The sequence below is a fragment of the Hipposideros armiger genome, unplaced genomic scaffold (assembly GCF_001890085.2).
Source record: "Hipposideros armiger isolate ML-2016 unplaced genomic scaffold, ASM189008v1 scaffold_62, whole genome shotgun sequence".
Classification (NCBI taxonomy): Eukaryota; Metazoa; Chordata; class Mammalia; order Chiroptera; family Hipposideridae; genus Hipposideros; species Hipposideros armiger.
In genome coordinates this window covers 5,367,823-5,386,808 of record NW_017731412.1, presented here as the reverse complement: position 1 = coordinate 5,386,808, position 18,986 = coordinate 5,367,823, and the positions used below count along the sequence as shown (strand labels likewise).

At 51.1% G+C, this 18,986-nt stretch overlaps 1 protein-coding gene across 1 annotated transcript in view; it reads left to right on the top strand.

The window, feature by feature from the left end:
• LOC109382239 (kinase suppressor of Ras 2) overlaps nucleotides 1-18,188 on the top strand; it is a 259,184-nt gene extending 240,996 nt beyond the window's left edge. The window contains exons 16-18 of the mRNA XM_019641582.1: nucleotides 3,829-3,958; nucleotides 4,926-5,059; nucleotides 9,246-18,188. Of these exons, the coding sequence (XP_019497127.1) occupies nucleotides 3,829-3,958; nucleotides 4,926-5,059; nucleotides 9,246-9,252 (271 nt within the window). The 3' untranslated portion in view covers nucleotides 9,253-18,188. The remainder of the gene's footprint in view (nucleotides 1-3,828; nucleotides 3,959-4,925; nucleotides 5,060-9,245) is intronic.
• Nucleotides 18,189-18,986: the final 798 nt, after the last annotated feature.

Below are 18,986 nucleotides of genomic sequence, written 5' to 3'. Positions count from 1 at the left end.
GGTGGAGGAACATGTGGGGGAGTCAGGGCGAGGAAAGGGTCCTGAGAGATGGAGAATCAGGGGGCAATGAGGCTGGGGTGGTGAGACGAGTGACGAGAGAGGGAAATAGAGTCGACCCTGCAGGGACTTAGAGGCTAAGTGAAGGAGTTTTCCCTTGACCTTCGCGGCACTAGGGAGCCATTGATGGTTACCGAGCAGGAGGAGTGACCTAATAATATTTTGAGTTTTAGAACAGTCGCTCTCCTGTGTAGAGAATGGGAAGGTGAAGGACAAGATTGAAGCTGGGTGACCCGTCCAGGCGGAGATGCTGGTGCTCTCCACTGAATCAGTGTCAGTGGGTGTGAAAACAGGCGATGGAGAAGCATTTAGGAAGTGGGAGTGATAGGGTTAGCTGATGGAGTGAATGTGGATGGTGCCCAAATATCTACCTTCGGCACCTGGGTGGAGAGTGGTATCATTTGCCAAGGTAGAGCCCCTGGAGGTGGGGCAGGTGGCAGGCAAAGAGTGGATTTAGACACAGTGAGTTTGAGCTGCCTTGGAGATATGGTCCATGGGACCAACCAGAGAGGGCAGCTGACTCTGCACATTCAGAGTCTGGGAAAGAGGAGGTGAGGATTATCAGTAAAGGAAGAGTAACCACAGCCGTGGGAGAGAATGGCATGTCTTTGCAAGTGCAGATGGGGGAGAGCGTCCTAGACACACAGCCCTAAGAGGGAGGGCAGAGTGCTTTGAGAAGGTGCAACCAAAAAGGCTTCTGCGCCCCTCAAATGGCCATGCTAACCCCCACCTCACCTCCTCCATGGGCTGCTTGCAAGGACTGGTGGAGATAACGCTGGAGATGCCGTTTGGGAAAGTTGCAGACCTGCAGATGTGTGCAGGCCTGCGCCACCGAGAGACGTTAGACCATTGTCCATGGAAAAGGAGCCCCACTGGATCCTCTCTGTAAAACCTGGAATCAGGGGTGTTGCTGGCATGTCAGGATTCTCAATGTCTATCCCTTGAATCCCATTAGAGACTGTCGTTTGCTCTGATTAGTTGATGCCCCAATCTTTATCTAGTTAGGTATCGTTATCTGAAACCAAATTGCAGTAATTAAGTTGGTGTATTGTCATATACATTGAGAAAAAAAAAAAAGAATATCATTAACCAAATGTACCAAAGTAAGTAATTAGGTTTGCCCTGGCCTTTTCGTTATTAGCAATTTTCGTTTCTTCAAGTGCATGTCTCTTGGAAGTTGGGTTTGAAAGGAAGTTTTAATGAGGCTTTTATTCCTGACACTCTTAATTCCAAGGGACCTGGTGTTCCGGTTTCCTGCCAATTAGGTGCACCTTGTGGCTTGGGAATGTCATACTCAGGCATGACTTAGAACAAAACGGACTTTTAAAAGCTTGTTAAGCACCATGTTAAGGTTTCCGTGGTGCTGTCTCATGCCGTCTTCGCAAGCACCCTTTGAAGCAGCTATCGTTCCCAAATGACAGTTGGGAAAACTGAGGCCTCAAGTGGCTCAGGGACTTGCCTGATAGTCATGAGTGGTGGAGATGGGGGTCAAACCTGGGGACATCCTAACTCCAGAGTTGGTGCTTTTAACCACAGACACTTGAGAATCATTTCACCACTCAAAGCCCTACTTTCTGTAACCCTAAATTAAAGATACTAAAACCCACTGAGGTGTTCTAAGGATTGAGTGAAAAAACGCCTGTGAGGCACCCAGCACAGCACCAAAGCCTAAGAGTCTCCTTTTCCCCTTTCGCGTGAACGGGGCCTGCAGTCTATCCATGCCTCCTTCACCAGGCCCCAGCCGTCAATTACAGGGTTACCTTCCCCAATGGTTCCTGCCCCAGTTAATAAGGACGCTTTACTAGGAGGGAGTGTAGGTTTTCTAGGATAGCATAATGGGCAGTTGTGCCGTTCTGTAGCTAGGTGAACTGGAGTCAACCTTTTTTTTTTTTTTTTGCTTTGTGACCCTGGGTAAGATACATAACCTTTCTGGGTCTCAGTGTCTTCATCTGTAAAATGGGAATCATGATAGTGCCTCCTGTTTTTTTGTTTTGGTTTTTTTTTTTTTTTTTTTTAGCTGAGCCATCTTGCCACCTGTTGGCAGCTCAGCGGCAGCTCAGCTCAGGCCGGGACTGGAACCGCTGTTGCTCAGAGCTCACACTCTTGAGCGAGCTCTTAACCAACTGAGCCACTCAGCTGGCCCCGTGCCTCCTGTTTTAAAGAGGTTTTGTTCTTATTTAGGTAGGATTGAGGCCAGTCGATCAGGAAGTGAGAGCCATTGATAAGACAGCTTGTTATTCACAGTTCCCAAAAGGCGGGGTCACATCATACCACAGGAGTAAAACCCCAGTAAGTGTGATGGTTTATTATGATAACCGTGACCACCTAGTACTTACCTTGAGAACTTCCTGACCGTCTAATGCAACATCCCGACACCTGAGCATCACCACCCCTCCCCACCCGGGAAGGATGAGGTTGGCAGGGGAGAGTAAGCCCTCAGGGAGAAGTGAAACCCTAGAAATAGCTGGTGTGACACACAGTCAAGGGGATACAAGGGTGCTTCATGTCTTTTAAAGCAAATTTACATAGATTAGAGTGGAGGAAAAATCAGCTCCTAGGGATTGTTTCGGGTAGTCCCGTGAGTTGAGGAATCGTATTCTCAGTGAGCTGAGACCTGTCCTCAAGGTACAGCTCAGCAACAGCCCTGCATCCTGTGAGCATGCCGTGGTCCTCGCTGCCTCCCACACCTCCCAGCATCACTTCAGCCCTGCGCAGCCCACTGCCCCATCCATCCCCACATGCTCCTCCCGGAACAGCCCTTCCTTCAGCCATCGCCGTGTCATGATGTATGCAACAAACGGTGCTATGGTCAATCCTTCTAGAATATTTCTGGCATCGAATTGGTCTGGCACTCAGCATCCCAGCTAAACGTTCTTCCGTACAGTTTTATCATTGTTCTAATTTGGGAGGTAAGGAAATCCAGACCCAGAGAAGTAACGTGATGTCCCCAGCGCCATACCACCAGCATAGAATAGAATTAGAACTCGAACCCAGCGCAGTCTGACTCTGAGATCTTTCTTTGTTTTCCTCTCCACCCTTCTCCGGGATGGTTCATACTTAGAAAACACAAGCACAAAAGAAAAAAGAAAATCCTATCTCATCCTATCACCCCAAATTAGCTAACATTGTTAACATTTTGCTATATTTCTCTTTATTCTCTTGTCCATATATATGTCATGGTTTTTTAAAAGACTTTTATATGCCTTTATATACAATCTTGTGCCCTGCTTTTTGTACTTAAAATTATATATACAGAACGTTGGTCATGTTGGCAAAATTTCTTTGAAATGTTTTCATAATAGTAGAGAATTCCATTTCATTTTATGGACTTACTGTAATACATGCAACCTTTTATTGACCATTGCATTGTTTCTACCTTTTTTTGATATTATGTATATTGCTGCAGAGAGCATCCTAGTAAATGATGGTTGCATCCTTAATTATTCCCTTTACAGTGTTTTCCTAGAATTGCAAGTAGAGGTCCCTAGATCCTAGCCACGCTCTCTTAAGCCATTCATGTTCTAGATTTTGATTCATTTTAATTCAGGCACCAGGGAAGCTGTCTTAGGATAAATATGACTTCTAAGACATTGAAAAAGCTTTAAGTACTTCCCTAGTGAAAAACAAAAAACAAAAAAAAGCACCAGCCCCATGAGGAGGAAGCTAGAGAACAGAGTGATCAGCCTAGAGCCCGGCTGAGGGGTTGTATGTTGGTAAGAGGATATGAGCGATGCATCACACCAATGGCCCTTTCACAATGTCTGCCGACAGAACGATCTGGTATGAACTCCACGCCAGGGAGTGGCCTTTCAAGACCCAACCAGCAGAGGCAATCATCTGGCAAATGGGCACAGGCATGAAACCCAACCTCAGCCAGATCGGCATGGGAAAAGAAATCTCGGTAAGTCCGGGATAATGCCAGGTCTGGGGGACAAAGAAGAGAAGCAGACACTGTTCGGGGCCTTCTCTTTCCGGGGTGTCAAGGTTATAAATGCCTTCCCAAAGGGTGACCAAAAAAAGCGTGCCCACAGCCTTGTGCTATAATGATTTGGCGCTTCGAAGGCAAAACCTCTGAACTATGCTTGCAATTCAGTTTTCTGCCACCAGGGGCGCAGTAGCATTTGGCAAGACTTTTTCTAGCAATGGATTGCTTCTAGACCCAGCGAATCCCTCTTTTCCTGTCAGTTTTAAAAGGTGTTCATTAGTATCACCTGTATTCATAATTCTAATTTTATGTACATCCACATAAAAAATGTCCAAGGCATTATCCAGCTCAGAACAAGACACACAGAGACAGAAGCCTGAGTATAAATGAATAATCTATCCACTAAAACGCAGCAGGAAGAATCCCTCTTTTCATCGGGAGACAGATGAATCAGGGAGGGGGTAATTATCTGGTATGTTTCTAAGTATTACCTGCCTCTAGGTTTCCTTTCTCAGGTGAGGAGATCACTGAAAGTAATTTTCCCCTCTGTGACTTGGAAGGCTACTTATAGTATTGGAATGTCGATGGAGACCTCAGGACTCCTTTTTCTCCCTCCCTGTTGAGAAAAATGTCCAGAAACTCCTTGAGGAGCTTTTTATTGATCTCAGTATATCCCAGGCCTTCTAGAAAGGGCTTACATATATGGGCTCACGGAGAGGTGCGCTGTATGGGCTCAGAAGGTGGGTGGATGGATGGATGGATGGATGATGAATGCATGAACTGAGATGTATAGAGATGGATGGATGCATGATGGATGGATGGGTGATGGAGGACTATGGAAGCGGGGAAAACGGGTAGACAAAGGGACAGAGCCAGTGAGGTGCCAAGGAGTCATCAGGAAGTCACCATTTATGCCAAATCATCCCCTGTTGGTTTCTTTTAGGACATTCTCCTCTTCTGCTGGGCCTTTGAACAGGAAGAGAGACCGACCTTCACCAAGCTCATGGACATGCTAGAGAAACTGCCAAAGCGAAACCGCCGCCTGTCTCACCCCGGACATTTCTGGAAGTCTGCAGAGTAGGTCTTCTCCCTTAACCTCTGTCCCCATCGCCCTTGTCCTCTGGCCTTGGTCACCTTTTTGCTCGTCGCCCCAACTCCTCTGCCAACGTTCTCCTTTCCACATATCCACCTCCCTTCCCTGGCCACCACCCTTGCCTACCAGGTTTCTGTTCGGGGGAGTCTGCTCTGGGGTTTGGGAACTAGAGTCTGCCATGCAGGACCTTGGTCCCCGTGGTTACCATGGCTACCTCATTGCCTGATTCTTCTGATGAAGGTTGATGCCCAGTGAGTCAGAGCATCCTGTGGTAAGGTGGTGCCCAGAACCCACCAAGCCCCACAGGTGAGGTATTCAACATACCCCTCCATGAGGCCTAGCTTTCAGAAAATCTTCCCCATGGGCCAGCAGCCTGTTCCCATCACGGCAGCTCTCAGCATTCTTTGGTGCAGAGAGACAAGGACAGGGAAGGTTCTCAGCTACTCCTTGCCATGAATGTCTCTCTGGCTTTCTCATTAAGAGGCTACATGCCCTACACTCCCCCCTATTCCTGGCTGGAGATCAGTGGCTCTATCTGAGACAGTGGCTGTGTCTTCTCTCTGGGGACCTCCCTCCTGGCCAAGTTGGAGATTTAGTGTCAGAGCTCTGGGCAGGTCCCATAAGTGACTGGAGTTATAAAACTCATATGTCATTAAGGCCATCACCCAGTGGCCTCTGCCCTCCTAGGAGTTCAACTGAACAAAGGGGCATAAAACTGAGTGGTTGGAGGGGGAGTCCTCCTTTCTATAGAAAGGAGGGGGAGGAGGCCCTTTCTATAGTTTACTGTGGAGTTGGACTGCGAAAGCAAAGGACAAGGAACCTGTGGTCTGGCACGATGGGACGTTAGGGTCAGTGATGCATTCATGCATCCCTTCATTCAATTGTTTTACTCAGTCTGTGTGTATGAAATACCTACTATGTGCCGGACACCGTTCTATGAGAGAGAATGCAGAGGTGAACAAAATAAAGTCCTTGACCTCATAGGGCTCACATTCTGCAGCGGGTACAATAAGCAGGTAGACATGTTTTCAAAGGATCATTTCAGATAGCGTTCAGTGTCGAAAAGACAATAAAACCAGTGTGTGATAGGGATGGTGGGGGCTCTAGGTGGGGGGAGGGGGTCAGGGAAGGCCCCCCGGAGGAGATAACATTCAGGACGGTATGAATGAAAGCCTCAAAGGGACAGAGGTCATCTTTGCGTCTCGGCGTCAAAGTAGAAAAGTCCTGGGGATTACCTATTTCATGGATGCCAAGTGTGTGTGGCCTGTGCCCTATTCCTGCACTCGTGGCAGACATGGCTAATCTATCACAGCACAGGTGCCCTCACTCAGTCCTCCTGGTAGCCACCAGCAGTTACTCAGCATCAGTGCATGGGATAGATGCCTTCACTGGCCATTCCAGATGTATCCAACTTCCTTCCTTTACATATGGAGGGACTATGGCCCAGAGACTCAACCACACCCACATGTTGGGAACACAGGTCAGATTCCAACTCCCCGGTCTGGAGTTTGCTTTCCCCACCACATCAGCTCTGATAGTTTCCTCTGTCACATGCACCTGGCTTTGAGATGGTCATCTAGTTGTGGAGGTCAATGTTAGAGTCCTTCCCGAAGCGGACTGGGTCAACAGGGTTTTGGGGGAGGGTTGGTTAAAGTAGGCCCAGGAGGTGGGTCCTGTGTAGGGCTTTGTCATCTGCAGAGGGAACCCACCAAGAGGTCTCAGCTGGAGCTGGCATGATCCAAGGATGTGGGTGGATAGCTCAAAACTCACCCCTGGGGTCTCGGGTTTGCCTTTCCTAGGGGTCACCTCTGAGGAGCTGTGGTTTCTAGAATCCCAGTGTGTCTTAGCACGTGGTAAATTGGAGGCGAGGCCGGGGCAAGCCTGCGTTCCAGAGCAGCGCACCTCAAACTTTATATGTATTCAAATCATCTAGGGAATTCGTTAAAATGCGGGTTCTCACTGGGTAGAGCTAGGGTGGGGCCCAAGATCTTGCATTTCCAACCAATTACAGGGTCCTGCTGCAGCTGCTGGTCCACACGCCGCCCTTTGAATTATAAGGATCTAGACCCTTGCTGACCAGTGACAGCCACTTGCTACGTGTGGCTATTGAACCCTCAAAATGTGGCGAGTCTAAATGGAGATGAGCTGCAAATGTAAAACCCACAGGAAATTTCAGAAGTAGTATAAAGAAACTAATATAGTGTAATTTGTTGTATTACATGTACAGTATTGGTTACATATTGAAATTATATGTTTGGGATCTATTGGGTTACACAAAATATACTATTAAAACTAATTTCACTTTTTTAACTTTCTGAAATATGACTAGAACATTTACAACAGAGATGACTTACATGGTATTCCTTTTATAAACAGCTTTGTTGAGGTGTAGTTCACATATATAAATCTTCCACTTAAAATGTGCAAGTCGGCAGGTTTGGGTATATTACATTATTAATTTTTTTACTGTGGTAGACTATATATGACATAAAATTGGCCATGTTAACCGTTTGTAAATGTACAATTCAGTGGCATTCGTTACATTCACAATGTTGTGCAATCATCACCACTTTTCCAAAACTTTTTGTCACCTCCAAAAGAAACCATTAAACCAGCAGTTCTCAACCTTCCTAATGCCGCAACCCCTTAATACAGTTCCTCATGTTGTGGTGACCCCCAACCATAAAATTATTTTCATTGCTACTCTATAACTGTAATTTTGCTACTGTTATGAATCGTAATGTAAGTATCTTTTTATTTTCCGATGGTCTTAGGCGACCCCTGTGAAAGGGTGGTTTGACCCCCAAAGGGGTCGCAACCCACAGGTTGAGAACCGCTGCATTAAATGATAACTCCCCAATCCCTATTTCCCAGTCACCTCTCATCTACATTCTGTCTCTGTGAATTAGTCTAGGTATTTCATATAAGTGGAAGCATACAATATTTGTATGCTTTTGTGTCTGGTTTCTTTCACTTAGCATAATGTTTTCAAGATCTGTCCACATTGTAGCAAGTAGTAGAATGTCGTTCCTTTTCATGGCTGAGTAATACCCCACTGTGTGTAAACTCCATCTTGTTTGTCCATTCATGTGTTGATGGACAGTTGGCTTGTTTGCACCTTTTGCCTATTTTTGAATGATGCTGCAGTGCATGTGGGTGTATCAGTATCTATTCGCGCTCTTGCTTCCAATTCTTTTGAGTTGCATTGTATGTCCATTGCATGGCACGGGTCTAGATCATTACCACAACCACCAGCACAGCATCTATCGTCTGGAAATCGCTGACTAACCACATGTGTGACAGATGCTGTGTCAAGCACTCTATCTGCACCATCTCACTGAATCCTAAGAGGCCCCCTAGGAGGTAGGCACTATTATTATCCCTGTTTTACTTATAAGAAAACCAAGGCACAGAGAAGTTAAGTGCCTCCCCAAAGATCACACAGCTAGCAAGGAGCAGAGCAAGTCTTGGAACCCTGGTTAGTCTAGACCCTAAATCCATGATCTTGATCCCTCCACTCTGCCACCTTCTAGGCAAAGATTACTTGTTTCCCTTCTGGGTCTCTTTCCAGAACCATCCTGGGAGATTGGGCACAAACTTTTGCCCCTGATCGCCCGAATTTTGGCTCAACAGTAGTCAGCAAAGCCTCTACTCATAGCAGGAGTCTGTGGTGAGCACCTTGGTCTCACCCCCTCTCCCTGTACCTCCAGCCCTTACCAAACATTCTCCGCGACTCCACACGGCATGGAGGCTGGTGTCCCAGCACCACAGGGCCTCAACCCAACCCACATGCTGGGTGACCGTCCCTAGTCCAGAGGCTACATGCCCCAGAGAGAAGAGTTCTAGGTTCCAATTCTGTCCCGGCTGCTTCCTGGCTGTGCACCTTTGGGCAAAACACTGAACCTCTCTGAGCCTCAGTTCTCATCTGTTAAAAGGGTATAATGCGCCTATCTTGCAGGCTGTTCTCAGGCTCAAATGAGATCAGGTATGTGCAGCACTTGGCACAGAGCCTGGCACATAGTAGGACTTCATCCAAGAGCAGTCCCTTCCTCCTTCTGTTGCAGAGGCTGGAACAGCTCGCCTCAAACCACCTGGCCCTCCGAGAGGGTGCTAGTTCACAAAAGACAACATTGCCATATGACCTCTTGCCACTCTCTCCCTTCTCTCCAGGCTGTGACTGTTGGACAAAGGGACGGCGCCCAGCTGCCTCAGCTCCCAAGCCACCTGTCTTTCCCTGCTCTGTCCTCTGCCAGCTCAGGAGGCCAGAGGCTCACCATCAGAGGGTACCGACCCCGGCTGACCTGGGAGCACTGCACAGCTGAGCTCGAAGGCTTCCCTGTACCCCAGACCTAGGTCCTTTTGCTCAGGCAGGGCTGGGGACCCCTGAGCTTGGGACTGAACGGGACCAGCCAGGGAGACACGGAACGGATCAGTGAGGCACGGGGCCGTGTAGAGAGGAGGGCTATCGGCGGAATGCGGAGCCCCTGGGCCGTGGAGACATGGGCAGGAGGCCCCCCTGGGCAGGCTCACGGGACCAGTCTGTATGTCCATGTGTGTCTATGTGCGCGACGCCGTCTGCTTTCGGTTCACTTTGACAAGCAAGAGCCAGGCTGCCCCGGCTCCGGGAGCGTTTCCTGGGCTGTTTGGTGTCTGTGTAGTGCGTTCCAGTTGTGCTCTCTGGGAAGACGGGGATGGCGTGCAGAGTTGCGCACCAACTTAGTGGAAGCGACAGGGCCGAGATCTGGGCAGGGGGACTAAGCTGTCCTGTTGTAAGCGTCTGTTCTCAGAGGCCCAACCCAAGCCTGTCGTGGTTTGTGGCACCTTCCTATACAGCTCTGAAGCGCAGCAAAGCAGCTTTGTGTGTCTTGACTTCTGGGCCTCCCTGGGCTCCGGTTCCCCGCTGCTGCCCTCTCCCCCTGTTCTGTGAGAGCGTCGTCCCTTTTCGCCCCACCCCGCCCCTACCCCACTCCTGCCATATGGAAAGCACAGTGACTCCCCAGCCAGGATGACTTCTGGGGGCTCCTTACAGCTCACCTTCATCCATGATACCCCCGGAAGTCTGGGCCCTGAGAACTGGGGCTCTGGGGAGGGGGTTCTAGGACATTCTTTTCCCCTCCCTCCGCTTCGGCACTTACACCAGCTAAGATTGTCCACCACAATGACCATGCGGGTCCCTGGGATACGTGTGTCTCCGGTTGTAGGCTGTACACGTAGCATCCCGTTTGCAAAGGACTCCCCCGCCCCTTCACCCTTAAAACGCCCTGCTGGGGAGGCAAAGCGGGAGGCTATTTGTGGAGGTTCTGCAGTCTCAACTCCAGCCTGGTGCTGAGGCCTAGAGTGGCCTCCACATGAGAGGTCTGTCATGTTTGGCCAGTGCCCCTGCGTCCCGCCCCTCCCCCACCCCCCTACCCCCGCATCTGGGCTGGCGACTTTTCCCAACCGACCGCCTTGGGATCCAGGGCCCCACAGGAAGGCTGCTGGAAGCAGGCCGGGCGTGCAGAGGGATGACAGGATCCTGTCTTATGTCCCTTGGAAGAGTAGGTCTTTCATTCCCAAAGCCCTGGACCCTACTCATCTGATCTGGCACGGAAGGGAAGTCTATCCCCCCAATAGGGCAATAACCGGGCAGCCGGCAGCATGCCCAGGGGCAGCCTACGGCTCCTCTTTACTTCCTGGGCACTGCCCAGGCTTGATTTTTTTGGGGGGGGGGGGAGGGGGCGGGGTTGCTACCTTCTCCAGACATCTCCCTCCCAGAGAGGGGAACTAAGTCTTCAAAAACCCTACCTGGGCTCAGACTCAGCATCCAACCAGGTGAGGGGAGAGGAATCTTCACGCCCTGGGGGGCCAAGCCTGCTTCCAGACTGGGAAATTGACGAGGCTAGTTATGCTTCCCAAGACCCTGGGCAAGGGGACCCCCCTGTGCCTCACAAAGAACCTTCCCGAATGCCTTCCCTACGCTCCCACCTGCGTGGGAGCAGAGACCAAAGGCCCCCATGTGGGCTGTTCCTAAGTGGATGTTCCTTTTCTGGGGAACCATGTCACTCCGTGGCTCTTAGCTCAACGTCGGTGTGTCTTGGAGACATTTCACACACATTGGCACAAGCCCCAGCCATCCCGGTGTTGCTGGGGGCAGCTCTTGTCAGCAGCTGTCTCCCTGTCCAGCAGTCACCCAGGGGGCCGACCCCAGGCCTGGGCCTCGCCTCTTCCCAGCGGCCTCCGGAGGGCCCAGAATCCAACCCAGACATCTCAGGTCCCTGGACCCCACTCTTTGTCATGGACCTTTGTGCCGGGGGAGCAAACGCGAGAGGGAGAAGCAGGCAGGGCGCAGCTACTCCGAGGCTGAAATGCTCACCAGAGCTGTCACCTGCTCCCTCTTGGCGCTCTGTTCCCAGCACTGACGACCGTGGTCCCCCAGAGCCCTAGAGGGTCTCCAATGGCTGCTTTCTCCATCCGTCCAGTAGCATCAGCTTGAGGTTGAGGACAGGGCCTGGGGGACGCAGGGAGAAGCCCCAACTTTCCCTGTGCCTTTGAAGCTTCTCTGCGTTGCTGAACAGGGTTCCTTGGGCCCGTCCCTGGGTCCCAGGTCACTTGCTCTTGACCTCCCTCTTTGCCACGCCCTTACTTTGTCCCCAGCTTCCTCCGTCTCTGTGGCAGCCAGCCTGCCCCAGGCTTCCAGCCCCTCCCTGCCACCCTCCTTCTGGCTACACCACCCTGAATTGTTTAGAGGCCCGCTGGACTGCTCAGGCATTGCAATCCAGAAGGCAACCAAACCACTGCTTTCTGGGTGACCTTGCCCTTTATTCACTAACTGAAGTGTTGGGAGGAGGTCATATGCATCAATCTTTTGCAAGGAAAGGAAAAGGGGGTGTTTGTATTTTTACATCATGATTTGCCAGCCTCGCCTGTGACGCCTATAGAATCCACACCACAAAGAGTGTGTGTGCATGTGTGTGTGTGTGCACGCGCGCACTTGTCTCATCACAGCCACGGGCAGGTGCCTAGCACCCAGCAGCACCTTGTTTCTATCTGTGCCTCTCTTTCAGCAAACCCACAGATACACAGGCTTCCGAGTGGGCCAGTCCACAGAGTGAAGATTCACCAGGAAGCCTCGACCTTGCCTTCTTTGAAGGGCATGTGGGGTTTGCACACTGAACTCCACCCAACTCTTCCAGGCCACAGGTGTTTCAGAGCACAGGGACTCCTTTGCAGGGGAAACACTCCCTGGGCCTTCTGTGGGGATGCCCCCACAAGTCTCCACCGAATGCCCTTTGCTCCTAGTTTTCCTTCCACTGGTCGAAGAGAAACATCTCTTCTTGCCGCGGAGTGCCCCCTTTCTCTCCACGTCTGTCTTGGATTCTTAGTCCCTGGATGGTCCTCTGGGGACTAGACTCTTATATTCAGGAAACCTGGTTCTGCTCCTTATCCACCCCCGATCCCACGTGCACACATTTGCCCCCACCCCCAGCCCACACACAAACCCAGGCTCCCTCACCTCCTGCAATTCTTGTCCCCTGATCACCTGTGGTGATCATCGAAGAGCATGAAGGAAGGGGTAACAGCCCAGGCCCAGTCACTATCTTGAAAGACCCAGAGCTGGGGTTGGCACATTATGGCCCGTGGGCCATATCCAGCCCACCAGCTGGGTTTCACATACTCTCATTGGGGGGAAACCGGTAGAAGAAGAAGGTTTTATGATCTGTGAAAACTCTATGAAATGCGAATGTCAATGTCAAACAAAATTGTATTGGCACACAGCCACACCCATTTATTTACATATGGACCATGCCTTCTTTTGTGCTGCAAGGGCAGAGTTGGCTACGGACCGCGTGGCCCGTTAAGCTGACAAGCGTGACGGTCTCGCTTTTTACAGAAAACGCTTGTCAACCTCTGACCTAGAGAACTGTCCGATGAAAGATGAAACCAGCTTGTCTGTGACTCTCGGAGGAGGGACAGGAGCCAGCGGTGGGAGTCGTAGGGGCAGAGAATGTATTCTGGTTGTGGGGCACAGCTCAGTCCCCAGCAAAGATCGTGGATATTTCTAAGATGCTGTGACGCGAGGGGCCTTCTCGGCGACCCTCCCACTTCCTGGCTTTCTTTCCCACACTTGTTCTCAACCTCGCGTCCTCACATTGGTCCTCCCTGCCCTCCTCCCCAGCCAGCCTTCACTTCGCCCACCCGTCCCCTGATGACTGGTCTTGTTCCAATTATTCCGCCGCCCAATCCTCCCCTCCCCCCCGGCCCGTATGAATTGGCAAGGGCTGTCCTAACAAAGTACCACAAACCGGGTGGCTTAAAACCACAGGAATGGATTCACATATCCGAAGACTGAAAGTCTAAAAGCAAGGTGTGGGCAGGGCCGTACACCTTCTGGTTCCCTCTGTAAGGGAACCCTTCCCTGCCGCCTCCTCTTAACCTCCGGGGGTTTGCGGGCAGCCCGGCATGCCTTGGCTTGTAGCTGCATCCCACCCAGCTCTGCCTCCATGGTCACATGACCTCCTCCTCGTGGGCTTCTGTCTCTGTGTCTAAACTTCCTCCTTATCAGGACACCAGTCCTATTGGATCTTATAAGGACACCCACCTTACTCAAGTTTGATTTCATCTTAACTAGTTACATCGCGATGACCCTATTCCCACATCCTGAAGTGCTGGGGGCTAAGACTTTTGTAGGAAGGACAATTCAACCCATAACACCCTCTTAGGAGCTTTCTCTTGTGCCTTGATCCTTCCGTGGAAGACCCCCCTGGGAGTTCGGTCCCCAGAACCCCTGGGCCACAAGGGTCAGGACATTGCTGTCGCTGTTAATTAAACCTGCCCCTGACCGACACATCCATCCCTGGTGACCAACAGTCCTGGGCTTCATGGATGAGGCGGGGGGGCAGCCTGTCTGTAGTGTGACTGTCACTTGACCATTGAATGCATGTGCTCAGCCCAGTCTGAAGTGGTTGGTGACACGATGTTTGTTTTTAGGGCTACTCTCACTCCATGGCACAGGCACAGACCTGTGTGAGCTGTGTGCTTGCTGTGTCTTTTTTTCGGTTTTGCCCGTGACGTGAGGAGGTGTCCAAGCAGCCTCGGGTGGACCCTGTCCCCAGCTCTCGGCCTCCCCTCATCCTGCACCCCAGCCCTCACCTGCACACACCTGTAAGGGGAATGAACTGCAGCAGATAGGTGTCAGCCTGGGCCCCACAACATGGGAACCCAGTGTCTTGAAGGTCCTCAATCTTCCTGGCTCCACAGGGGGCCTCATTCCTGATTCTTAACCCAAATTCCCTACTCCCGTTTTGAGGCCCTACCGCCCATGCCATTTTCTAGCCAGCTGGGCCAGAGAGTTGGTGAGAGAGCTTCAGTCCCCTGGACCTCCTCAACGTATCTGTGTGCTTGCATCTAGCACAGTGCCTGGCACATAGTAGGTGCTCAGTAAATGTGTACAGACTGCAGAGAGCGAGGGTTGCTGGGTAAGAGCGAGGCACTGGCACAGGAGGTCAGATGCCCTTCCCTGCATGCAGCCCAAGGGGCTCCGCTGGCGGGACTGGGCAGTCATGGGATTCCCATAGCCAGGCCCTGGGTTGTGGATCTCAAGTGAATTTGCCAGGTTTCATGGATGTGACTCATAAAGAAACCCATCGGTCAGGTGTCCTCAGGCCCCTGGGCCCTGGGAGGCAGAGTAATGATTCATCTCTTAACAGCCACTGTTCACTGAGCATTTACGTGCCAGGGCAACTGAATCCCCGTGATGGGACGGTCCCGGGAGGTAGGTACCATTATCCCCGTTACACAGCCCAAGTAACTATGGCAAATAGATGTACATCAGCCTATTAAGTAGTAGAGGCAACATTTTAAATATGAGTCTTTGGGCTCACCTGTTCCCAGGAACCCACCACCCTTTTGAGTGTTTTACGCCCAGCTGACCATCGGGATGTGACAGCTCCAGCCTCCGACACGATCTGCTGCTAGTAACCAGGAGACAAGTAGGAAAAATAGGACGTCATTGAAGGAAAGTGCAGGGGAGGTGGGGACCCTCGTGGGAGTTTGCATGGAAGCTCTCACGTGTACCCCCAGACTGACCGGCTGCCAGCGGCTGCGGAGCTTCCAGAAGGCATGCCTCTGGGTTGGCCGAGCTGCTCCCGGGTCCTCCCGCACCCCACCTCCACGCAGGCTGCCCGCTCCGGCTGGCTCTCGCCCTCTCTCTCACTGTTCCTCTCTCACCCTGGACGTTTCACTGTGGTCTTCTGTCCCAATTGGCTTGCCAGTGAGTGGTCCTCCCTCCTTGCTCCTTGGGCTTACACAGCCCCTTAACACCAAGACGTGTGAAGGATTTATCTCAGTGGGGTGGAGACGGTTGCCGTCCCTCTACTGAGGACTGAGCTGCAGGAGCTAGGTTTTGCCTGGAGCCCACATGATCCAGGTTAGACGCAGTTTACCAAGCGTGTTCCATAGACCTTTAATTTCACAGCAGGCTAGCTGGATATGCATTACTGGAAGGGATCTAGGACCAACGTGCATTGGAAATGCTTAGGCAAAACAAAGCAAAACTTCTTTCTTGGTTGCAGGACTTCTCAGAGCTTGTAAGGCACTGTTGTGTGATGAAACCTCTAAAAGACCGTCAGTGGGCTACACTTCCCAAGCTTTCCCAGGCTGTGTCCAGAATCCCCAGTAAGATCGACCTCTGTGAATATGACTTGATGGCTTGCATGGTACTCTGAGAGCAAAGGCCCACAGAATGTACTGGCCCACTGAAAAGAACAGCATCTCTGGGTCACCTTTTAGGATTTGGGAAAGGTCAATTGGCCCCATCTAGCCCTTAAGTCCCCCCAGAGGCTGGAACTGTGGATGAGGAACCTGGAAACGGATCGAGCTGCATCTGGGCAGACAGATGAGCCTGGGGTCCCCACTGGTCCCCAGCTCCGCCTGCTTTTCCATTCAATGCTGGTAGGAAAAGCTGAGTGAGCCCCAGAAAGCTTGAGCCTTGCCCCTGCCACCTCCCATTCCTTACCCAGGCCTGATGACGGGTCCACGCATGTGGACGTTAGTACCCTGAACAAGGATGCTACAAAGGAAAACGCTAGTTGAGCATATCTTCCAATGGAGGGGTCACATTTGCTGTGTGCGGGTGACTTCTCCACCCTCCCATGGCTTGGAGACCGGTGTGGAAATAATAGTGTATGTCATGCCCTTGAGGGGTCAGCCAGGGCTTCACCTGAATTTTTATCTTCAACCAAGTGATTAGGATGAAGATCTAGAAGGATCTAGTCCAAGGAGGGCAAATAGGTGACATTTCGGCCACCGCTGCCCCCTCCTGTACTCTTGGCAGTCATTGCTAGTCAATCCCAGCACACCTTCCTACTGATCACAGATGCAGTCTCAGGGCATCCAAGTTGCCACTTGAGATGGACGTGAGTGACCATCTCTGATCTCATGTCTTCCCTCTTTTTCCAGAAGAAGGAACCCAGGCCCAGCAAGGGAAGGTAAACTCTCCCAAGTTAGAGCAGAGGTGGATTTAGAACTAAGACCTCAGAAAGTTCCAGAAATCCAGTCATTTGAAGTCTTGGCGATAGCTGGTGGACAGCCCCTGACAGCCCTCCAAAGGTTTCTGTTCAATCAGGAAAGTTGGAAAATGCAGGAAGGCCTTGTGCATAAGACCCTTTTCCATGATCCCAGTTGGTAGTCAGCCTGCTTGGAGAGAGAGCGTTTGTCCTCCAGGGCACAGCTTCCCATCAAGGTCTGAATGCTTCCCCAGCCACGTGACAATTGTGCTGGAAAGCTCTCTCGGGTCTTTCTGGAAGGGGTATATAAGTGTGGTACTGGGTAGGAGGAGCAGTGAGGGTCCGTTCTTTATTTGAGGTGTTTCATAAAAGTTTCTGTTGTTTGATCTGGACACCTGTGAAGTTAGGGAATGTTCCAGAGAGAGGACAGGACGAGGAACCTGACTCCAAATTGCATTTTAGTTTCTTCCTCCCGTGGAAGGCTCAACCAGAGAGAATTTCGCCCAGAGAGAATTTCCTGGGGTCCTAGTGGACCACCAGCTCCACTCCCGAGTTCTTGAAACACTTCTAATAACCCAGTTTGGTGGCTGAGAGTACTTTCCGTCTGTGGCCTCTTCATTTACTTTCTCCCTTATTCTCCACCACCACCACCACCACCACCACCTCCTCCTGCCGGATAACATCTCCCCGGACCGTGAGCTGAGGAGAAAATTACACAATAGTAGAGATGAAAAATAGCTGCCATGTAGTTAGCTTAAATTAGCTCTGAAGTACGGCTCCCTCCCTCCATTGAGCAGGCAGCAATTGTTTATGCCAAAGCTCTATTTTCATCATGCCTTCTTAGATCTGAAAGTCTAATGATTAAAAACAAACTTAGTTTTTCTTTTCCACCACATAAAAAAAAAAAAAAAGACCAGCTTGGCTAGTGCTTTTAGTTTAAAAATACCCTGACCTCCAGTGCCAGAGTGAGAATTTTGGAAAGACTGGTTGGTGCCAGGATAGCAGGAAGAAAACACAGGCTAACAACAGGCAGAAAAGCCTCTTTGGAGGTGAGAGATTGGGCTGTTCAAGGTGGGAGAGGGGTTTTGTCTCCTCACTGAGGAGATGCTGAGGTCTGGGTTGGTCTGGAATTCTGTGGGCTTATTTCCTAAGCAACCATGTACTCGATGGGTTATTTATTGAGCATCTACTATATCTGAGACCCTGGGCATTCAGCAGTGAGTGAAACAGAGTTCCCTCATTGTGAAGCTTAGAGCCCAGGAGAGGAGCTAGGCAGGAAGCCGGCCAACAACAATGTATACACGACAGACGACAACTCACGGAGGCCTAGGGAAGGAAAACCAATGGAGAGGGAGCCAGTAACATGCGATGGGGAGGACTACTGTGGCGGGAGCAGTTGGCAAAGGGCTTTCCAAGGAGGCGACATTGAAGTTGAGACCTGGAAGAAGGGACGATCATTCTAGAAAGGCCTCTCAGCCTCAGCACGGTTGATATTGGGGACCAGCGAACTCATTGTTGTGGGGAACTGTTGTGGGGGACTGTTGATCAGCGCCCCTGGCCTCTACCCACTGGATTCCTTTCCCACCACCCTGAGTTGTGACAACCAAAGATGTCTCTAGATATTGCCAAATGTTCCCTGGGGGGTAGAATAACCACACACACACACACACACACACACACACACACACACACACACACACGTACACGTTGAGAACCATCATTCTAGGCCAAGGAAACAGCACAGGACAGCATGGAGGCCAGAGTGATGAGAAGGGTGGACAGCGGATGAGCTGGGCTGGGGGCTGGGGAAGGCGGAACACCCAGGCTGAGCAGGGTCCCAAAGGCCTTCTGAGGACAGTGGGAATGTACTGGGAGGTTTTAAGGAAAACAGTGTCGCTGTCTGATTTTTCACTGGTTTGAGCCAAAGCAGGAGGTCTTGAGCACGTTGTCTCCCGCCAGCCTCCCGCCACCTGTAGCCTTTCATCAGAGAAAAAAAGGAAATCTAACAGGAAGACAACAGGGAAAACTCAAGGAGGGGACTCTTTGAGGAATTAGGGCATGCAAATGGGTTTTAAAAGCAGTATTTAGCATCTCCAACGGTTTGAAGGCCGCCTAGGTGAGGAGAATGTCGACTGGTTCTTTGTTATCCAGAGAAACCCCAGCTCACGGGGTAGGAAGTGACCCTCAACCACCCACCCAAGGGCTGGCTCTCCCTGCCACATTCTCCCTCGTTCCTTCCACAGTGGCCTACCCCATCATCCCACGGTCCTTCTAGGAAACAAACACTCTTACTGAGCTGAAATCTTAAACCTGGCATCAGGCAATTCCTAGCGCTGCTCCCTGGGACTACTCAGGTCCATCCCTTCTGTCTTCCCCAGGAAGGAGGGGCCCCAGATAGCTGGGACCTCTCCCCCCCACCCACCCCCAC